The 16,226-nt window shown below is 48.6% G+C and overlaps 4 protein-coding genes across 6 annotated transcripts; 2 read left to right on the top strand and 2 right to left on the bottom strand.

Moving 5' to 3' along the window:
- The first annotated feature begins 911 nt into the window (after positions 1 to 911).
- Positions 912 to 4,806, top strand: LOC101754784 (serine/threonine-protein phosphatase PP1). Of its 3 annotated transcripts, none has more exons than XM_012848063.2 (5): positions 912 to 1,138; positions 1,308 to 1,533; positions 2,459 to 3,018; positions 3,107 to 3,301; positions 4,462 to 4,806. In XM_012848063.2, exons 2-5 carry the CDS (start codon positions 1,356 to 1,358, stop codon positions 4,477 to 4,479), a joined length of 951 nt encoding a protein of 316 aa, XP_012703517.1. In that variant the 5' UTR covers positions 912 to 1,138; positions 1,308 to 1,355; the 3' UTR covers positions 4,480 to 4,806. The 3 variants fall into 3 exon arrangements, with proteins under 3 accessions (XP_012703517.1, XP_004954414.1, XP_012703513.1); XM_004954357.3 differs by having other exon boundaries at positions 1,290 to 1,533; XM_012848059.2 differs by having other exon boundaries at positions 912 to 1,533.
- A 1,105-nt stretch (positions 4,807 to 5,911) lies between these two features.
- LOC101754383 (lysM domain receptor-like kinase 3) lies at positions 5,912 to 7,135 on the bottom strand. Its single transcript, XM_004954354.3, has one exon. It carries the CDS (start codon positions 7,133 to 7,135, stop codon positions 5,912 to 5,914), a length of 1,224 nt encoding a protein of 407 aa, XP_004954411.2.
- Positions 7,136 to 8,783: 1,648 nt separating this feature from the next.
- Positions 8,784 to 10,253, top strand: LOC101753987. The gene is made up of 2 exons (XM_004954353.2): positions 8,784 to 8,960; positions 9,545 to 10,253. Exons 1-2 carry the CDS (start codon positions 8,879 to 8,881, stop codon positions 10,033 to 10,035), a joined length of 573 nt encoding a protein of 190 aa, XP_004954410.1. The 5' UTR covers positions 8,784 to 8,878; the 3' UTR covers positions 10,036 to 10,253.
- Positions 10,254 to 10,417: 164 nt separating this feature from the next.
- On the bottom strand, positions 10,418 to 15,171 carry LOC101769942 (ABC transporter G family member 28). Its single transcript, XM_004955227.4, has 13 exons — positions 14,805 to 15,171; positions 14,422 to 14,700; positions 14,284 to 14,347; positions 14,048 to 14,194; positions 13,878 to 13,912; positions 13,693 to 13,766; positions 12,741 to 13,576; positions 12,333 to 12,629; positions 11,764 to 12,243; positions 11,526 to 11,674; positions 11,153 to 11,442; positions 10,941 to 11,062; positions 10,418 to 10,811 (listed from the first exon to the last, which is right to left on the bottom strand). Exons 1-13 carry the CDS (start codon positions 15,169 to 15,171, stop codon positions 10,655 to 10,657), a joined length of 3,297 nt encoding a protein of 1,098 aa, XP_004955284.3. The 3' UTR covers positions 10,418 to 10,654.
- Between the last annotated feature and the right edge of the window lie 1,055 nt (positions 15,172 to 16,226).

The raw sequence follows: 16,226 nt of genomic DNA, 5'->3' as shown, positions 1-16,226 counted from the left end.
GGCTGTCCCTGTTTAAGGCCAGGAAACAATGCGAGTTTTCCCGCTGAAGTGATGCATCACTGGCGAAATCTAGAAGTGATGGAATCGAGTTTTGGATACATCTGCTGTGGCAAAAAGTATCTCTTTTTTTTGCATGAAAGGATATCTTCCTCTTTTCACAGCCTGTGAGTAACTGGAAGTTAAATAAGTTGAAATATAGTTGCTAGAAAGTTGGAAACAATCGAATTGAAATTAAAGTTTCCAAGAAATTAAAAGGTGCAACCGAAGACCACAGCTATGGACTAGCATGTCCGGGAATAGTCTACAAGTCAGCACCATGAGGACACAAAATGAATAGATCTCAATCTCAGCAATTCACACATTACAAGTGTCATTTTGAGCGTATGAATTTCTTCCGATTTATGCGAGAATTAAATTAGCTCCTACGGAACTAACGTGCTCACTGCAACTATTGTTTCTGTTTGGACGCCCTTTCTGTTTTTCAGATGCCGATCACTAACGGTTGTGGTACTCAGACAGAAGAAGAAGAAACTGACCAAAAAAAAGAGAGAAAAAAACGGTTGTGAGGACAAAAACAGTACATAGAAGAATAAGTCTCTCCAAGCCATAAATTCTTGTAGCCATTTTCTACAAACATCAGTGTAGGCACTGACTGACTCTTCTCAGTAATGGCCTCCATCCAAAAGGCCACTAGTATGCCAAGCCAAGGACCAAAATCAGGCGGACCGAAACAACGAACTGTCAGATGAAAGGGAGATGTGGGGGATGACTTGGGGGAAAGAAAAAGGCAATGATCCAATAATGTTCCTGTAATCTCCAACCAAGGACCCAAACATGACAGATCAAGTAACTGGAGGGCTTAACCATAAAATGGATTAGCTTTTATTCCAAAGTCCAATACAAGTCTTTGGGGAATTGGCACAGGGGAGGAGAGAGACAGGCGCCTACAGGCATACAGGGCTAGAGAGAGAAAGAGGGAGACCCATTACCAATGCCAAGAACAAGAAATCAGAGAGGACAGTCGCGAATCCAATCCGAATCCCCTCCAAAAACCCACCTAACAGCCTCCCCCATCTCCAAGAACAAGAACAAGAGAGCATCCTAGGAAAAAAAGAAGCCCAGAAAGACCAAGACAAAGGTACTAGCATCTTTGTGCCCCAGACACACCCCGATCACAAAACCGAATCCCTCCTCTTCCAATCCATCCCGCAAGCAGAACAAACAAGATTTGTTCGATCTGTACTCGAGTTTTTCTTGTAAAGATTTCCTTTTTCTTTGACTGTTACTAGTCTTGAGTTGTTGAGAAGTTTCGAGAAGAGTGGTGGGAGGGTTGAAGAGCTCGGAGAAGGAAGGAGATGGATCCGGCCTTGCTGGACGACGTCATACGGCGGCTGCTGGAAGTGAAGAATCTGAAGCCGGGGAAGAACGCGCAGCTGTCAGAGTCGGAGATTAAGCAGCTCTGCGCTGCCGCCAAGGAGATCTTCCTGCAGCAGCCTAACCTTCTGGAGCTCGAGGCCCCCATCAAAATCTGCGGTAATTTCTCTTTCCCTGTGGTGCCTGAGCAATTTTTTTCATGTCGGTAGCACCCGAGATGTCATCTTGGGGATTGGTCTGGTTGGTCAACGGGGTATCCCGCTGTTTGGTCTGTGCCTTTTTGAGTCTTGCCGGTGTACGAAACCCGATCTTCTAATTAAAATATCCATTTCCAATCCCGCCTAGTTTTTTCATGAGTTGAAGAATCGATTAAGGACTGGAGTAGAGGTGTATATACCCTGGTAGCCCTCTTTGTAGTGATTAAGGATACTTGGAATAGAAACTCTCTGGTTGTATTTGCTGAAAAAAGCTGTTACCTTTTTTACCATTGATTTGATGGCCCTATTATAGATTTCACACGTATCTTCTTCTACTGACACTAAATCTTGAGGTATCGATGCATTGGGTGACTGGTGGATCATTATGGAGTTTGTATGGTGAAATGGCTACTTTTTTCAAGATCACATTTCAGATGTTCCAAAAATGCATCATACCTTCAATCTTTCAGCGGCCTTCTTTTGTACAAAGATTCTAATGCTTTACATGATGACTCTGTTCAGGATATTATAACACAAAAACTTTTGAAGAGAACAACATAGATGTCTATAACCATGCGGACATGTAAATAACATCCTATGGTAAATCAAAGCAAACAATTTGTAAAGTGGATAAGTATCATTGTTACCTTGTGCAGAAACCTTGAGTATCTAGTTGTTCATTTGTATTGTTGACAAGATTGCATGGTAATGTAAACCACTGACAGTTAACATGTGTTGGATCGCTGATCTTTTAGGACAAATAGAATCTCAACACTATTTGTAACGATATCTGTAGTGATTTTTTTGATCTGAGTATGAATGAGCCTCAAACATCTTTAAGAAAGCTTCATAAAAATTGTTGATCTTGCGTATTTTCTTTTGATCAGGTGATGTCCATGGCCAGTTTTCTGATCTACTGAGGCTATTTGATTACGGTGGCTATCCGCCTCAGTCCAACTACCTTTTCTTGGGTGATTATGTGGATCGTGGAAAGCAAAGCCTGGAAACAATATGTCTTCTTTTGGCTTACAAGGTCAAGTACCCAGAGAACTTTTTCCTTCTAAGGGGCAACCATGAATGTGCATCAGTAAATCGCATCTATGGTTTTTATGACGAGTGCAAGCGCAGATTTAGTGTGAAACTCTGGAAAACATTCACAGACTGTTTTAACTGCTTACCAGTGTCAGCACTGATAGATGAGAAGATTCTCTGTATGCATGGTGGTCTTTCCCCCGAGTTGAACAAGCTGGATCAAATACTCAACCTGAATCGCCCCACAGATGTGCCTGACACTGGATTACTCTGTGATCTTCTTTGGTCTGATCCTTCCAATGAAGCACAAGGCTGGGCCATGAACGATCGAGGTGTTTCATATACATTTGGGCCTGATAAAGTTGCTGAATTCCTTGAGAAGCATGATTTGGACCTCATCTGCAGAGCTCATCAGGTGTGCTCTACTCTGAAAGAATGTGACCTACTTGTTCCTGTATCAAACAAATTGATTGTTTATTAATGCTTACCTTGTCAAAATTCAGGTTGTTGAAGATGGATATGAGTTTTTCGCTAACCGCCAGCTTGTAACAATATTCTCGGCCCCTAACTACTGTGGAGAATTCGATAATGCTGGTGCCATGATGAGTGTAGATGAGACATTGATGTGCTCCTTCCAGATACTTAAGCCTGCGAGGAAGATGTTGGCTGGTTCAACTAATAATAAATCTGGCTTCAAGGTATGCATGATTAACATGGAAACAGTTTATCTGTATCTTCTGCTAAGCACACTATCATCACCCTATGGAATCATTTGGTCATCCTTTTTTATGAATTATGACTGTCGAAAACATTACAAACTCATAGTGTGGCATGCTAGTGTTACCATTTTTTGTAGCCATTTAAATTTTGAATGTATGATTATTCGATGCATTTCTTAGTCTGAGCACCAAACCATTCACCAACTCCAGCACCTGGCGAGTTATCTTCCTTGCAGTATATGCGATTGTATCATTACTAGTGTTCACTCTGCAAATCTCAGCAATGTTGGTTTCTATTTTTCTTTTGTGTGGCTGTGTAGAAGTCGTCATATTAGAACTTCAATGCTTAATGGTACTTCCAAGTTTTGTCAACTATATGCTATGGTGATTTATTGGTATTAGTTAAAACTATCTCTTGCGGCTACCTATTATATCAACAGACAGCTGCAACTTACTATTATCTTGGTATAGGAATACGTTGGTCTGTACTATTGAAATCGATCTGTGCTTTGTCATGAAAATATATGCCTAGTTGCCTTGTCTATCAGATTGCTTTATAATATATTTGGGCAGGTTTCGGTTTCTCCCACCACATGTCATTTCTAAATTTTTCTGCTGTGATAGTGCATGTCATTATCACTGAGGGAATAGTTGGTTTTGACAGTGACCTTTCCTACAGTTCAACCCATACTGAAGGTTGTAACAGTGGAACCTTTGTTTCAAGTTGACCTATCCTGTTTTGTTCCGCACTAAAGTATGGCAGAACAAGAATATGACAGATGGTTAATTGATGTAAAGTTCTTTTTTGCTAACCCAGTAACCCTACATGACTACATCAGATATGATGATGTTAGGAAATAGTGTAATATCCTTGGATAGTTGGATGAACCATCCATATACATTAGGATTGGGTTTTTGAATTTACTCATATAGAAATGAGGATCTCGCCTGCCTCTGGCCCTCTGCTACATTAACACAGTATCATGCTTTATGAGATGGTTGTCTTGGAATTGAAACATTGTCAGGCACTAGGGGGAAAATAATTAAAAATTATCTAGACACTTGGGTAACTTTGTGACACAATAAATAGGTGATGCCACCATGTAACTAAATTCTATCTTTCTGCTCTTATTTGACAGTCATTGAGAGGATGGTGACAATGGCCCGATGGTGAGCAAGCTGTGATGAACAGGGGCAGGATCTTACATTGGCTGCAATTAACAGGCATTTTCATGGAAACCTCAGGGCCTGGAAGAGCATAGCAGATGTGTACAACTCTCCTCGCAAAGGAACTGTACATCTTCCATCATGTTGGATTAACACTCTTGTTATGTATTGTTGGTTTTTACTGTGCGGATCTCCTATGGTATGAGAGGATGTGAATGACGACTGTTGTTTCCTTTGCGTCCTAAATTGGAAAGATTCAGGCAGGCATACGCCAATAAAATTGCTGGAGTCTTTCGGATGCCTTTGCACTGAATTTCGATCCACTTGGCATGGGGTGATCGCAGTAGTCAGCACCATTTCCGTCCTATTTCTGAATCTACACATCAGAAATTGTTGAGTTCTCCCCCTCTCTCTGCTCTTTTTGGTGGTTGAGCTGTTTGATTTGGTTTCTGCATGGTTTGAGCCTCTGGCAGGTGTATGCAAGGTCATGGTCATCCATGATGCAAAGCGGCATATTCAGAGATTTTTTGTTCTGTGGTGTCCTGAATATATATATTAACACATAAGCTGCCTGCAAAGGAATTAAAGGCATCACAGCAGGTTACTAATTTCTTTTGCTGTTGTATTCCTTCAAAGGCCTTTGACCAAACTGGTAGCCTTGCTACTAGTGGAATTCGATTTTGTTCTTCCTTTCTGAAGCATGGGAATCGGGTTCTCTTGCGTCGAAAATCCATATCGTTGCAGCATTAACCATGAACTGGGAGAGGAGAAATCCCAGTCTCCCACAGCAACAGGCAACAGCATCCGGTTACTTGCTTCCCCGACGTCTACGACATGCCGCCGCACTCACTCGGCGACCCCAAGAAAGGATGCTGACGCTGCCTGGAGATGAGTTTCTCTCCGTTGAATTGACCATCAGACACATCCACATCAAATGCAAGAAATAGTTACAAGCTCCAGCAATTTTCCGCCACAGTCGGCAGGAAGAGATGCCCGAACCAATTAATCCACACAGCATTGACAAAGTTCTACCATCTCCTGCACTGAAGGGATTTCTTCCACGGGTTAACAAGTGTACATCTGCCTAATCATAGCCTGCCTAATTGTACAAGATATTTTTGCCAGCCAAAGCTGAATCTCTCTCTGCATGCTTACTAGCATATGCAAATACTGTATGCCACTCACTCCTGTGTACATCAACAATAAGAACAAGGGGGAAAAAACAAAGAACTAGAATCTATGTGAACCCTAAACTCCTCCCAAATTAAGAATCAATCAATTCGAGTCCATTGCAAGCTCTTCTATACTCTTGCTGTTATCAGTATCTCAAACTCTTGCACTCTTATTAACGGTGATAAGTTAAGATCAGCACCTCCGAGGCAAACAGAATCCTTTGGCTGCCGTCGCCGGCGTGGAGCACCGTCACCTTGGGGCGATGGAGATGGAGATGTCGGTGGGGACGCGGAACTTGGCGGCCCACTCCTGCGCCTCGAGGAAGAGCTTGGACACCTTGGCGGCGACCCACGACATGTCCGGCCGCGCCAGGGGGTCCTTGGCCACGCACCGCAGCGCCAGCGCCGTCAGCGACTCCGCGGCGTCCACGGGGAACGAGTCCCTCAGCCTGCGGTCCACCCACCGGCGCATCCCCTCACCGCCGCCCTCCGCCGCCGCGGCCTCCGCGGTCTCGATCAGCGACGTCCTCTGGTACTCGCCCGTCCCCCGGTTCACCATCTCGTACCGCACCGGCTCCTGCCCGGACACCAGCTCCAGCAGCACCACGCCAAGCGCGAACACGTCGGAGCGCGGCGACGGCGGCCCGCCCGCCACCAGCTCCGGCGCCATGTACCCGCGCGTGCCCTCGATCCGCCTCCCCCGGCTGCTGCTGCGGCGGTGGCCTCCGGACCCGGAGCTGCTGCCCCTGGAAGAGGACTCCTCGATGTCGTCTTTCTGCTCGACCGGGAGCTCGCCGGCGAGGTCGGCGGCGCCGAAATGAGCGATCTTGGCGCGGGGGAGCGGCCCGTCGCCGCAGACGAGGACGGAGGATGCGGAGAGGCGGTTGTGGATCGTGTCCGCCTGGAGGTGGACGTAGTAGAGCGCGTCGCAGACGTCGGCGGCGAGCTGGAGGCGCGAGTGCCAGGTGGCGAGCGGGGTGAAGGACGGGTTCTTGGGGTTCCGGAGGAGCGCCGACAGCGGGGCCGAATCGGGGACGAGCTCGTAGGCGAGGAAGAGCGTGGTGCGGTCGGGCGACGCGGCGGCGCCCAGGAGGCGCGCGATGGCGGCGTGGTGGCAGTGGCCGAGGACGGCGAGGCGCGCGGCAACCTCGCGCGCGTCGCGGCGGAGCGGGCGGCGGAAGACGGCGGCCGGGTGGCCCCGGAGGGAGCAGCGGAAGGAGTTGGAGGAGGAGGGCGCGGCGGGGACGAGGCGGTGCGAGGAGGAGAAGTTGGCGGTGGCGGCGGCGAGGTCGTGGAAGGTGAAGAGGAGCGGCACCTCCGGAAGGGAGTCGCGGAGCGCGGCGAGGGAGGCCGCGGAGGAGGAGGCGGTGGAGTAGGAGGTGGAGTAGGAGTAGGCGGCCGGGTAGGAGCTGGTGGTGTTGGTGCGCGGCGAGCGGTGGTTCCGCGGCGTGGAGGCAGCGGCGGCGGCGGCCATGGAGGAGGAGGAGGCGGTGGCGATGGCGCTCTTGGATTTGCACATCCGATTCGCCTTGGGCTTGGGGCCGACCATGGGGAGCCCCCGATCGACGCGACCGCCAACCACCTCTGGCTGGCTCTCTCCTTGATGCCGCGTCGATGTCGTGTCGATCTCTAGAGGGCGTGATGATAAAGCTTGCTCCTTTTATCTGCAACGGGGGATGGAGAAGGAAGAGGGGAACGGAGAAGACAGCAGAGGGCAGAGGCTGGCTGTGGGCTGTGGCTGGCTGGTCAAAGGAAGGTCAAACACCCCACTCCATAAGCTAATTCTAACAGCATACTTGATCAAGTGCCTCGTCACGTACAGGATTTTTTTTTTCAGATTGTTTTTTTGGTTCTTGCACATGCAAATACACTTATATTATGGGATTATTTGACCATTTCACAGTTTTCACTGACCGTAGAGTAATCACTGTTACATGATTGGTACTGTATATGTAAATGTAATATAGTAGCCCGGTCTACTTGAACTTGGGGAAGATTGTGCAGGGCAACTGGTCTAGATGGAGGCATGGAACCGACGAGATGTTGGTGATTTGGCCCTTTTCTTTCTTCCCCATTTTCATTTTCTCTTGATGATGGATCGACGATCATCAGGTCATAAAAGGGCACGCGGATTCTTCTTGCCATCGATCTACTAGTGGCATGAGGGCATCACCTTTTTACATGCAGCATGGCGCTCGTGTGGAAAGAAAAAAAAGGCTTTTTTTAAGGTTGCTACAAGTCCAATACTCCAATAGAAGAGAACAAGTTGTATGGTTGAGCGTGAGGGCGACGCGACATCCGTCCAACACATACCATCTCTATCCGTAGGATTGCAAAACCAACAAGTTTAATTTGCATGGCTGCTGGAGAGAAGGAATTGTTTGTTGGAGTACATGCGCTGGCTACTCCCTGCAGTGCAGTTAACTAACATGGCTGTCTCCGTGCAGTGCTGTACGTATCCGAATGCATGCATGGTTTAGCATCTGCCTGTCGATATACATTTTTATTATCATATCCTGGCTGCTAACAGACCCCACGCTAGCAGTTAATCATTAACTATCCATGGATGATCAAGGACAACTAATCATTCCTTCATTCATCCATATCCGTTGACCGTTATGTTCACTTGGTTCTCTGCTAGCTCATCTGATCTGTCGCAGGTTAGCTTCGTATTCTTCTTCTTCTGCTGCTGCTGTATCGACCATCCTATCCGATCATACCATGATGAGATTAGCTCGTTAGTTTGTAAGCAGAAGCAATTTTGCATTATTTTTGTTGAAACCATGGGCGTATTACGTATGTTCTTGGTTAGCTCCTCCTTACTGATTCTCATTCAAAATCTCAAATCAAGGACCTGGCCTCATCTGGCCTTGTCCCCCGGTTACAAGCAACAAGTCAAGACCAACGCATCACATCACTATTCACTAACAAGAAGAAAATTACTCTAAGCTCTTCCTTTGACTTTGTTTGCGTGCAAATGATTTTTGGACCAGAAAGACGAGGAGACAGCAAGGCGAAAGCCCAGTATACATAATTGTAGCAGTGCAAGGCCCATCAGAAAAGCCCATAATCAAAGCCCACTTGTGTAACGCCGCTCTCTCTTTCTTTCTTCCCCAACAATCCAACAGCAGACAGACACAAAGCAGGCGCCACGCCTCCCCCTCCTCCGACCGCTCTCTCCGTCTTCCTCTTCTTCTAGAACCTTCCCTCCGCCGCCATGGCCGCCGCCCGCCTGCTGCCGCTGCTCAGGCGCCGCCTCGCCGCCGTGATCGCCGAATCGCACGCCCCCTCTTCCCGAGGTATTCGGATCCCCCCAGCATGACCCCTCGCCCCCTCACCTTCTTCTCTCTATAAATATCTCGGCTACTGGGTTTTATCGAGCTGCGGTTCCCCTCCTGCCCCTCGGATGGAGGGATTGATGGGCGCCGGGTTCTCAGATCAATTCGGGGTTCGTGGGTGCCTTGTGCTCCAGCGTTTTTTCCCCCCTACTAGCTGCAGGTTTACGTTTAGGTTGCCTGTGTGCGCCGTTAAAAGTTTCGGTTTCGATTTGTGACTGAGTTTTGTGCGCCCACGATGTGTCCCCATGTTTAATTGGCTCCGCGAATTTAAAGAATCCCCCGTCCTGAAACGCAGTGGCCAATACAAAGTTACAAACTTTTCCTCATTGCTCTGATCAACAGAACTAGTACTACGGTATTATTAGTATCCTGCTTTTGCGAAGCGCTAATAAGTGCTATGCTAATAAACTGACTCTCAAGTTGTGAGCACGCATGTCTATTTGCAGTTATGTTTCAGCCTTCTCAGCCCTGTGTGTGCCGTAGCTGTTTGCAACTTTGAGATGCATATGAGTTGAGCACTGAACTGAAAGCTCGTGCCATTGCAGGATTTTCGTTTCCTCCAACCACATCTGCGGGGCTAAGATCCCTCCTGACAGTTACCGAAGCGAGCAACAATGCATCTGACAAGAATTCTTTGGACCAAGAGCAAGAGGGTTCCAAAATCGACACGCCTCCAGCTCCAGTAGCTGCACCGGAGGCCAGCTTCAGGGTCAGAGATACCTCCAACCTGAAGATCTCACCCAGGCATGACCTTGCCATGGTCTTCACATGCAAGGTCTGCGAGACCAGGTCTATGAAGATGGCCAGCCGGGATTCCTATGAGAATGGAGTTGTGGTTGCGCGCTGTGGTGGCTGCAACAACCTCCACCTCATAGCAGATAGGCTGGGCTGGTTTGGGGAGCCAGGGAGCATTGAGGACTTCCTAGCGGCGCAAGGAGAAGAGGTCAAGAAAGGTTCGACTGATACTCTCAACTTCTCTCTGGAGGACTTGGTTGGGTCTCAGGTCAGTTCCAAGGGGCCTTCTGAACAAAATTAGGCTTCTTCCTAATATGGTAGCTTTTGGTCCAGTAAGTAGTACCTGTAGAAGCAACCTTAAGCATTAGGGAAGTCCCACAAGTTTCTTTCAACTTCATGTCTTTTCATGTGTATCTCTCAAGCCCATCGAATACATGTCATTCTGATCTAGCTCTTTTACTGAAAACTCATCCAGGGGCTTTAAGCCCACATAAATGACTATTATGAATTCCTTGTGAACTGCCTGCATTCTGATTCTGTACTCAGCTGTGTATCAGTATTCATGTAATGCGTGCGGTTAAATATGCTCTTATTACGAGCTTACAGATTATTGTTATGATCATTTTTAGATTTATGCAAGTTGAGTTCTGCTGTTGTTACTTAAATTTCTGTTGAAAGTAAGAAAGCTGCTGTACTTCACTGAATTTGCATATCAAATTTACAGTTGAGTTCAACAAGTGAGGTCTGATGTTTCAGCTAGTCTGAAAACGATATAATTTAGAGCATACCTGACAGTTGTTTGCTATTCAAGAATCTCTCCTCATCTACACCTGGGACTGTACCAAGAGGGACTCTAGTCTACAGTTCTATTACACTGAAATTAAAGAAATGAATCTGCTATATGGGCTCTCCTTGCCTTGTTAGTGCTTCTGGAAGGTGACCATGCAGAAGAATGCTACGCAGCGGAAGACTATCCCATTAGCAATGAGGACTACTATACAGAGAATCTCGTGCTGGATGTTGTAGCCGCTCCTGACCAGCGAGCCACACCGTGTTATTAGCCACACCCCGGAATAGCTGCAACCACAAACGTAACAAGATGGTGTGTGTGTGTGTGTTAGGGTTGCAGGCTTGCAGTGTTGCTATGGCCAGTTGAAATCTCAATTCATACATACAGTATCAACAAAGAGGATGAGGCATACTTACTTCTGTGCATTTGCAATGACAAACGCTTCCAGAGCCCACTTTGTGTAGCACAAATCGGCATACATGGTGTTCTTCTGCTGAGTTGCTATCAGGGTCAAAACAACTGGGAGCAGTGCCGACCACTGCAAGCACAGAAAATATGCATTAGGACATGTCTAGCTCGAGGTGAAAACTGGAAATAGTAACGAGGAAGCATACACGGCTTTACTCACCAACTGTGCAGAGCTTGGCTGGAAGAAGATGGCAAAGGTGTAGCCGATGCCGGTGACGCAGTAGACCAGCGCGAGGAGGACGACATAGTTCTCCCAGATTGACGACCTGGGGTTGTTGAAAAAGTAGAACATGGAGAGGTAGACGATGGGCTTGACGATGGTGTTGAAGTGATCTATGGTGTCCTTGGACATGAAGTAGGCCAGGGAGCTCATCCCGGAGGCTCTCTCCCTCCAGTAGTTTATCTTGTCAAGCGTGAACGATCTCAGGGCTCCAATTTTGCAGAGCAGGGCTACAGCATAACAACCACATGTTACATCATCACTTGACTAAAAACACAAGCATTCTCATGACAGAAACCATGTGCATACTTACAGACTGCAATGACAGTGTATGTGTATCCCAGCGCTCCAAATGTCTCGTCGCTCACTTTGGCCAGTGTCCCCAGACATATCCCGGCAAGGCAAAGTATCAAGTAGTCCACTCCTTGTATCCTCGCTTCCCGGAGCCTCTGCTTGCCACACCTGGAGATGTAAAGATATCATCAGCCTCAGGACTTCAGGACTCGACAAAAGTTCAGAAAGGCTCTGTTCTTTGAAGACGGAGGCCTTACCTTCCCAGGAAGTACCTGTACTGCTTTAGAATTCCAGGAGTATTGCGGTTCGACAAATCTTCGGAAGTCTTATTGTAGTCATACTCATCCTTCTTCTGCCCGAGGATATCTTTAACATTGCCCAAGAGTACTGAAACAAAGGATTGCCCAGCATCGTTGCGGCTCGAAGAATGATCGATGCTTGCTCTGGATGATGATTCTGAATCTGAAGAACTCTGCAGCATATCTCGGGGAACATCATACCCGTTGTGCACCATCCATCTGATAGGCAGGTCCTTCACGCTGACGCCTGGGTTTAAGTTGGGCTTCACAATGCCCTCCAAGATGTCAATGTAGTAGTCCGGTGGGTTCACGCGCTCTGGGACAACGATGCCCAGCCCTGAGAAGTACTCCTCCACCTTCTTCACAGGCCCGTGGTACACCGTCATGCCCCCTTTGGCTAGAAGTATCAGATCATCAAACATTCTGTACAGCGTGTAACTGAAACAACACAGCCATTGGTTCATCAGCGATTGAGTGTGCATGACCGACTGGCTAACATGTTCAAATTTGTGAGTTTGGTAACCAACCTGGGTTGATGAACAACCATGGAGATGTTCACACCTTCGAGAGCTTCACGGCGAAGGGCACGGAGCAGAAGCAAGGATGAGGCACTGTCCAAACCAGACGTTGGCTCATCCAAGATCAGCACCGAGGGCTCCATCACCATCTCGAGGCCGACATTGACTCTCTTGCGCTGGCCACCGGAGATGCCACGCTGTTCCACTGTCCCAACCAGAGAATCTCGAATTGCCTGCAATCCTAGTGACTCTATGACCCTCTCCACAACGAGGACCTTATCCGCCTTTGACATGTCTTCTGAGAGCCTGAAATGCATCAGCATAGTACATGTAAATTCACCAGAAAATCAAATTATAGCAGGAAAAAGGGTGGAAACTCCTGAAGAGACTCTGCTCCGAGTTCTGGCACAGAAGTACCTGCATCTTGCATTGAACCAGATGTTTTCTTCGACAGTTAGGTTACCATGGACGATATCATCTTGGGGAACAAAGCCAATGATCTTCTTATAACCACGAATCGGTTCTATTTTACCATTTATAAGTACCAAACCCGATGTTTCACACCCAGTTGCCTTACCGGCAATGGCACTCAGGAATGTGGTTTTCCCAGCACCAGACGGGCCCATGACAGCAGCTACACGGCCAGGCGAGAGCTTTCCTGTCACTGACCTCAAGAGCTTCTTCTTGCTGCCCTTCAATGTTAGAGTTAGGTCCTTGAAGGCGATCTCAATGGCTGGTCTCGTACTGACATCATGGTCTTTGGCCATTGATATCACACCTGAGAAGGTCATGTTATGGTTCTCCTGCTGCATGGCCTTTTCCTTTTCGATCTGACCATAGGCATACTTGAAAATCTGGCTCCGAGTGTGCATCTGTTTCCCCGTGGGCTTTTTCAGAGCCTTATCCCCTACTTCCACGTTGAATCCTTCGTCGCTCTCCGGGTTGTCTTCAAGCGAGCGTATCATGTCAGTGAGATTGTTCTTCTTTCCACCGGCATCTCCAACTTTGGACGGTCCCGGCTGTGCCTGTCCAGGCTTCTTATTGCGCGAGAAGGTGCGGGACAATTGCGACTGCAAACCCACGCCCGCCTTCTTGGCAACATCTTTAGCTGATTTCCATCTCTCTCGAGCTTGCGCTGTCTCTCTTGCATGCCTTGCAGCGGCCTCTCGGGATTTCGCTTGCCTTTTCTCACGGTTGGTCAGGATCTGACCGGAGAAGTTGTAAATGATCACGAGGACTAAACAAGAAGCAACCTTCACAGCAACAAAAAAGGACGATTAGTTAGTGATGTAGTTGCAGTGCAGCAGCCTGCCCTGCAAGAGAGATATTCTTCATGCTAGAGATGTATGTAGCTGGAAGTTTTTTTTACCACAAGCAGTGCACCAAATATTGTGATGTCCTGAGTGGCAGAGTTGGGTGGACAAGAGCTCTTCTTGTAGCATCCTGCAGTAATATTAAGGAAAACACCCGGAATTCAGGACTGGCTTGACGTGAAACAAAAGGCGGGATTCAGATGGTGAGGGTTCCAAACTTTGTGAACAAGACTGGGCTTACTAGTTTGTGAGGTTGACCCTTTCCTACAATAGAACCTGCAAAAATGCACCTTACAATCTCAGCATTCTTGCACATTTAGCCGTGTTGTAGTGCTGGGACTTGAAATGTAACAAGTTGGTATGCAAGGGATTGATTGATAAAGTTGAAAAACATTAGATAGATAGGATTACCCACTACTACAAGGGAGTTTCTGTATAGTGCTGGGGCAGTAGAAGCCAGGTGGGCAGAAGATATCATCCGTGGTGACCACATCTGCCCAAATGTCAGCAGCACCGCAGGTATGGTTGGGGTTCCCTGGGGGCGGTTGGTAGTTGTATCTAGTGAACATAACATTCAAAGATCTAGTGAACATAACATTCAAAGATGTAGTTGTATCTGAATTACATGGTGTTCATGACCCACTTACGGGTCACAGATGCCTGTAGAAACGTTCAAGTCGGACCTTGGACAGTATGCACCCAGAGGGCAAGCTGCAACAAGCAATTACATTGAGTTGGACGAAGCAGGTAGCTGTGGCCATGGAGAAGAAGGATGAAGGAATTACGGATCATGCAGGTGAGGCCATGGGGGCAGAAGAATCCCGGGCAGCAGGACTGGCACTTGAGGGCCCTGTAAGGGATGTCCTTGGAGTTCTGGAGGTCGATCTTCTGGTCGTCGCCGGCCCTGCAGGCCCACCCGGGCTCGCACCCGTCGATCCACGACGACAGGTTGCAGTTCAGGTTGGGCCTCACGTAGTTCATCTCCCCGTTGTCCCCGCTGTCCAGCAAGCTCTCGAAGTAGAACCTCATCTCGGCGGCCGTGCAGATGCGCTGCTGAAGGTCTCCTGTTTTGTTTGTTTGTTTGTTTGTTTTTCATCAAAAAATGTGAATTCAGAATTTGTTTTTCTAAAGGCAATTCATAATCATAATGCAGAGAAAGAATGGTGACCCTTGGTCTCCTTCATGCAGTTGGTGAGGAAGGCTGTGTCCTTTGAGAAATCGAATGCCGCGTTCCACTCCGTCTCCGTGTCCTTGATGCAGTAGTCAAGCTTCTTGCCGATGGTCCTGGCGAAGGAGGACGTGAGCGCCTTGAGGCGCCTGTTCATGGCTCCGGCCACGATGGGGCTCCCCACGATGGCCTGGGCGCCCTTGTCCCCCTCCCCTCCGGCGGCGCCGTCCTCGTCGTAGTCGCCGCCGGCGGAGGCCTCCTCGAGCGAGAGGCGCGGGGGCATGTCGATGGCGAAGGCGATGCTGGCGCGGGCGGCGGCCGCGGCGGACGACAGGAGGAGCAGGTGCATGGCCGCCACCCAGGCCATGGTCGTCGTCGTAGGCGGCGGCGTCGGCTGCGTGGTTGGTCGGAGCGGTTGAAGAGCGGTCAAGACGGCGGTGCTACGCCATGCGCGTGCGGTGCCACGGCAGGAGGTCAGGAGGAAGAGGGGTCGTGGTCGGTGGCGAGCGTGCGTGGTGGTGGTGGTGGCGAGGAGAAATAGTAGGCGGGAGAAGCGGAGGAGAAACAACAGGTGGAGCGGACTGGACGGTGGGGAAGGCGGAAGAAGCTGCTGCGGCGGCAGAGGGGTTTCTTTTCGCAACATGGGCCTGGCCTCCTGGGCCAGAGAAGAAGGCTGCAACGGGACGGATAGGGAAAGTTGTGCTGCAGATGTTCGCTATGCCGCTGTGGCCCAATTAAATTTAGCCCAAAGTAGACGATTGGATGATGGGCCCCACCCACCGCGCTGCTGGTGGTGGGCTCGGTCGCCGACCTCCCTGTCTCTGTCCTGCACACACCAAAAAAACAAGGAAGGAAGTCGAAGTCTTGGTCCAAGTCTTCCGTGAGGGCCCACCACGCACCATGGCCTTGACATTCGGCGGCGGCAGGACGGCGAGGCGACGGTCGACCAACCGGTGGTCCTTGTGTACTGTACTGGTGTATCTATCAAATATTCAAATATCAATGCTGCTGCCGATGTACGATAATTGAGAGAGAGAGAAAGAGTGCCAAGAGACCTACCAGCCCTACAGCGCCACAGTGGCAGAGTGTGATTAAGCCAATTGGTAGAAATTTCATCCAGAATGCATACGGGCTAGCACAGCAGCTTTCGTCGGTAATTACTCCCTCCGTACCAAATTACCATTCATTTTAGATTTTGTAGGTATATAGTTGTTTATATACTATATCTAGGTATGTAGCAATAGTTAGAAAAGTTAAAATGAATAATAATTTGGAACGGAGGAAGTCCTCGACACGAGGGAGAAGGGTGACGAGCATGAGCTAGCAAGGCATGCACGCATGGAGGGCGTGGCACGGCGTGACGTCGTTAGCAAGAGCAGAGTAATTAACCGGCCACCTGTCCGGTGCTGGCGGTGGCGTCCC

This window comes from Setaria italica, chromosome I, assembly GCF_000263155.2.
Source record: "Setaria italica strain Yugu1 chromosome I, Setaria_italica_v2.0, whole genome shotgun sequence".
In the NCBI taxonomy this organism is placed as follows: Eukaryota; Viridiplantae; Streptophyta; class Magnoliopsida; order Poales; family Poaceae; genus Setaria; species Setaria italica.
Note: the sequence above shows the minus strand (reverse complement) of the source record. Positions and strands in the feature narration are given on the sequence as shown.

Excerpts from the sequence above, each read along its gene's own strand:
- LOC101754784 (XM_012848063.2), top strand. The coding sequence starts at position 1,356 with ATGGATCCGGCCTTGCTGGACGACGTCATACGGCGGCTGCTGGAAGTG. Across the intron at positions 1,534-2,458 it reads GGCCCCCATCAAAATCTGCG|GTGATGTCCATGGCCAGTTT; the intron begins GTAATTTCTCTT and ends TCTTTTGATCAG. Across the intron at positions 3,019-3,106 it reads TCATCTGCAGAGCTCATCAG|GTTGTTGAAGATGGATATGA; the intron begins GTGTGCTCTACT and ends GTCAAAATTCAG.
- LOC101754383 (XM_004954354.3), bottom strand. The coding sequence starts at position 7,135 with ATGGCCGCCGCCGCCGCTGCCTCCACGCCGCGGAACCACCGCTCGCCG.
- LOC101753987 (XM_004954353.2), top strand. The coding sequence starts at position 8,879 with ATGGCCGCCGCCCGCCTGCTGCCGCTGCTCAGGCGCCGCCTCGCCGCC. Across the intron at positions 8,961-9,544 it reads GCACGCCCCCTCTTCCCGAG|GATTTTCGTTTCCTCCAACC; the intron begins GTATTCGGATCC and ends GTGCCATTGCAG.
- LOC101769942 (XM_004955227.4), bottom strand. The coding sequence starts at position 15,171 with ATGGCCTGGGTGGCGGCCATGCACCTGCTCCTCCTGTCGTCCGCCGCG. Across the intron at positions 12,244-12,332 it reads ATGGTTGTTCATCAACCCAG|TTACACGCTGTACAGAATGT; the intron begins GTTGGTTACCAA and ends GTGTTGTTTCAG. Across the intron at positions 11,675-11,763 it reads TACAGGTACTTCCTGGGAAG|GTGTGGCAAGCAGAGGCTCC; the intron begins GTAAGGCCTCCG and ends TTACATCTCCAG.